This window comes from Helianthus annuus, chromosome 4 (genome assembly GCF_002127325.2).
Source record: "Helianthus annuus cultivar XRQ/B chromosome 4, HanXRQr2.0-SUNRISE, whole genome shotgun sequence".
NCBI lineage: Eukaryota > Viridiplantae > Streptophyta > Magnoliopsida > Asterales > Asteraceae > Helianthus > Helianthus annuus.
In genome coordinates this window covers 618,364-622,607 of record NC_035436.2, presented here as the reverse complement: position 1 = coordinate 622,607, position 4,244 = coordinate 618,364, and the positions used below count along the sequence as shown (strand labels likewise).

The 4,244-nt window shown below is 41.7% G+C and overlaps 1 protein-coding gene across 1 annotated transcript; it reads left to right on the top strand.

Annotated features, from left to right (window-relative positions):
• Positions 1-535: 535 nt before the first annotated feature.
• Positions 536-1,669, top strand: LOC118491292. The gene is made up of 3 exons (XM_035988927.1): positions 536-758; positions 839-969; positions 1,655-1,669. Exons 1-3 carry the CDS (start codon positions 536-538, stop codon positions 1,667-1,669), a joined length of 369 nt encoding a protein of 122 aa, XP_035844820.1.
• The last annotated feature ends 2,575 nt before the right edge of the window (positions 1,670-4,244 follow it).

Below are 4,244 nucleotides of genomic sequence, written 5' to 3'. Positions count from 1 at the left end.
TTTACTACATGGCTTGATGAGGTAGATTAAAAACAAATTCCTTTTTTATAAAACCTTAAACCCCCTTCATTTCATCACCCATCTCTTTTTAACACTATCCCTCTACGATCACTTCCACCAACCACTAGCCACCACCACCATCTCCACCACCTGTCGCAGCCGGTCGCAGATTGTAGGCATCGGATGGTTCAAACAAATGGTTCAGGAGTGTCAAGGATCTTCGAGTGAGTCCTACAACGGATGGTTCAAACGACGTCGTAGGCATCAACGAAATGGATCTAGAAGCTGATTTGGAAGCTGATTGTAAGAAGGATGGTGGAAACCCTAGGTTTTCGGTGTCTGTAGCTGATTTGGGGGTTTTGGAAAAAGAAAACAGTTGAAGAGAGAATTGTAGAGAATAGAGTCATCGGAGTTTGGGTGGAGAAGGGGGCAAAGAGGGTAGAGACTGGAAAAGTGCATCCGGGATCTAGTTGTTTTGGCAATTTGAGCCATCGGATCTGGTTGTTTTAGTTAACCGGTTTGACGACGGTTAGTTATGGGGAACTGTCACACGGCGGAGGTTGCGGTGGTGGTGGTAATGCAGCCAGGATATAAACCGGTGACGATTTACCAGCCGGTGAGTGGACGTGACGTCATGAACTTGAATTCCGGTCACTACGTCGCACAACTGGTTAAGTCGCCGGTGAAGTATTTGAAGCTACTCCGGCCAGATGATACCTTACTTGTTGGTCAAGTTTACCGACTCATCAGCTACCAAGGTAACAGTAAAACTCAGGTTTAATTGCATGTTGTCGTTGAATCTCTAATTGATCTAAGAGTTTTTTTTCCAACATTTTAGATGTGTTGAAAGAGTTTGCTGCAAAGAAGTGCATGAAACTCAGGAAGTTGTTGATGGAAAGAGTAGTGTTTGCACCGGTGAAGGAGGCGGTGGTTGCTCCGGCGTCGACAGTAAATATCAGTTCCGACAAGGTAATCACCCACAGAGTGATGCAGTTGTTTAGATTGTGTAGTATCATGAAGCACACATGTTTTAATGGGATCAAATAAGATACCTCATCATCATGCCACGTTGGAACATGAGTGCCAATAGTCGGGGGTGATAAAATCCAATAACCCTTAAAATAACTACTTGAATAACAATTGAGTCGGGGCTTAAAATAATATCTTAACCCACTTTACAATTATTAAGAAAAAATAATTGAAAACATATGTGAATGCACCAAATATATATATGATGCTAAGTTAATTACATATATCTTTTTAGTGGTATGCAAATTCTGTGGATTTTGTCACATAGTATGAGAAATTACTGATTTAGTCCTCAATGTTTGCCTCGCGTAACATAGATGATCCTAATTTCCGTTACATATTTTGTTAAGTTATACGAAATTACTAATATACCTTAATATATTTTTTAGTATAATTATTCCATTGATTCAAGTAGGAAATTACATACTAACGGCAGGTAAACGGACAACAAGTTGCACGGCAACCCTCTTTTGAATTGCAAAACCGATCCTACTTAAAACAAAGCCCTAGTTCCTCGGCGACGAGAAATTGTTGTGCACAACTCTCTACACTCTCTTCAAGAAACCAAGAACTTCAATTGGTTCGGTTTTGTTTTTTTTTTCTTTTCTTTGTTGGTTGCATGTAGGTGGTTAGGTTATAATTCGATGACCGACTTTTGGGCCTAATTCTTTGGTTTAGGCTCGACGAAGTTGGGCTAAATATTCTTTATCTATAATTGGACAAATCTATATTACCTGCTAAATAAGGATCTTGCTAGGATTTTATAACGACCCTCGGTAAAACCGACACCCTCATAATATTTCTGACACCCTAATATATCTTTAAATATATCAATATGTCTTTATATGCACCCCGTATGTGAAAACTGAGCCCAAATTAGAATATAATATATAAAATAAATTAAAAACAATAATTATTAAGCTGAGGCGGGCCGCGTAGGGCCTCACCTCAAACTCATGCGGGCCGCATTAGGATGTAACTGACTTCGCCAAAATCTTAAGTTGATGCGGGTCGCGTACAAGATCGCTTAAGTTAAAGCGGGCTGCGAGCGAGCTGGAAGGTGGCGCAGCCCTGGGCCGCCACGTGGCCCAACACACGGCAAACCAAGGTGGTGACCGGGCCAAGCTACGCGTTGACCCAGCATTGACGCGGGCCGCGTGAGCTTAGCCCATTATTAACGCGGGCCGCGAGGGGACGAGATTACAGTCCTATAAATAGAAGGCAACGGCCTTCAGTCCGTCTCGTTCACAATTTCTTTCTTTCTTAAATTTCTATAGTGGCGTTACTATACCCGGGCATTATACCCCCTAAAATAGCGAGGTTCTGCTACGATGTAAGTATTATAACCCCTGGAGACGTATTAGATACGCTGCCCGATTGATCTAGGGTTCCGTAACGGCTGTCGTGGTTCTGCCCGACGTAGTCGTTGGAATGTCGTCTCGGGGAGGGTATTACTAATGTTAAAATGGGTTATTATACTAACACACGTGCATTTGTGTAAATTATAGATATTCACCAGGAAACCCTAAAGAATAACCTAAAACAGCAATGTGAGTTAATTTTCTTTTTATGTACTCATTTTTGTGAGTAATCTCCTTTTTGTAAACTGTTTTAACAAAACCTTACATACTTTTCCATGCAAATGACAGTTATTGAGTACTTGTAAGAATACAATTTTCGTGGGTATGTTGGGGTTTTGTATACAAAATTGGTTACAACCTGGTTAAGGAGTAACATTTCCACAAGTCGGGTGTCGACAGTACCAACGGGTGATAATTGATATAACTTGGAAACAAATGTAATTGCGGGATCGCCCTCAATACTGTTCACTGTGAATTTTATTTAAACTTGATTAAACTGGGATTCACTCACCAGTATTTCCCACTGACAAAATGTTTTTAAAACGCGTTTCAGGTAACAAAATGTGAAAGCCAAATAGAAGCCAGCTGGACAGCACTGGAGGCTTGAAAAAGTGGCAATAAAGTTACCTAATAATAAAATGGATATTTTTATTCAATAAATAGGATTTATTCCTATGAAACGTGTGTATTGAAAACTTGGGTTTTACCCATATGTTTAACATTATAAATCATGGTGGTTTACTCTGATTAAAATATTTCCTAACTACGGTCCTGATGAAAATTTCCGCTGCCAAATTGGATAAATAAATGTGATACCACCGAAACTGTCTCACGACCGCCCGTTCCCGGGAACTAGGGACCGGGGGTTGTGACAGAAGGTGGTATCAGAGCTATGCCACTGATTCAGCCACAGAAGTGTTCTGCTGACATCAAAATTCAAATTGTTAGGAAATAAATTATGGAAATACGTGTATAATTGTATTTCTTGCTATGTGTTATCTAACTATTTGTTAGTTTACAGTATGAGCGACCAAGGACCTTCTGACGCCTATCGTCAACTGTCTGGTTCGCCTAGGAGCGAAGGCACCTCCTCTTCTCAGCCTGCCCTCTCGGGGTATTCTGCTGACACAGAAGAAGGAATCTTTGTGTTTAAGGCTCAGTCTGAAGAGCCATTTCCTCAGAAAAAGAGGGGATGGTTCAGTAGGGGAGCGCACGAGCGTAGGAAAATAATGAAAAAGTTGCAGGAACAGCGAGTGTTAGCCGCAGCAAAAAGAGAGACTGATGCTTATAATCAGGACATGCTCAATAGGGGTATCGCTAATATCCATATTTTAGCAACCACTGCTGCTGACCCAAACCTGGAACAAATGCTAGCACCACAACCACAAAATCCTAACCAACCAATGGAAGTAGAAAACCAGATAGGAATGCCTGATTACAACCCGGAGGAGATACCTAGGGTACCTGCACCAGATCCTCTAGACCCAAACAATTACGACCCCTGGTGGGACGATGTTAGGGACTACGTGCAACAAAACCCAATACATGAAAATGTGCCAATGCCCAACTTAGGAGCTTACCCAGGGTTAGATCCTCAAGATCCCTACAACATTAGTGATGCATATGTTAGGGAAATTTTAGAGAATCCATACCCGTACCAAGCCCCGATGCCTCCGTATCAGGAACCCGTACCCCAGTTTCCAAACCCAGTCCTAGAACATGCACCCCCAATGAGTGCAGAAAATGTCCAAGAACTTAGGACTTTTGGGGAGGAAATTTTAGAAAGCAGTGATCGAATGCGACAGGTGGGAGAACGCCTCGTATGGAAATACGATGAGCGTAATATGGATTTTT

Coding starts and splice junctions, on each gene's coding strand:
- LOC118491292 (XM_035988927.1), top strand. CDS start 536: ATGGGGAACTGTCACACGGCGGAGGTTGCGGTGGTGGTGGTAATGCAG. Junction 759..838: donor CCGACTCATCAGCTACCAAG/GTAACAGTAAAA, acceptor CCAACATTTTAG/ATGTGTTGAAAGAGTTTGCT.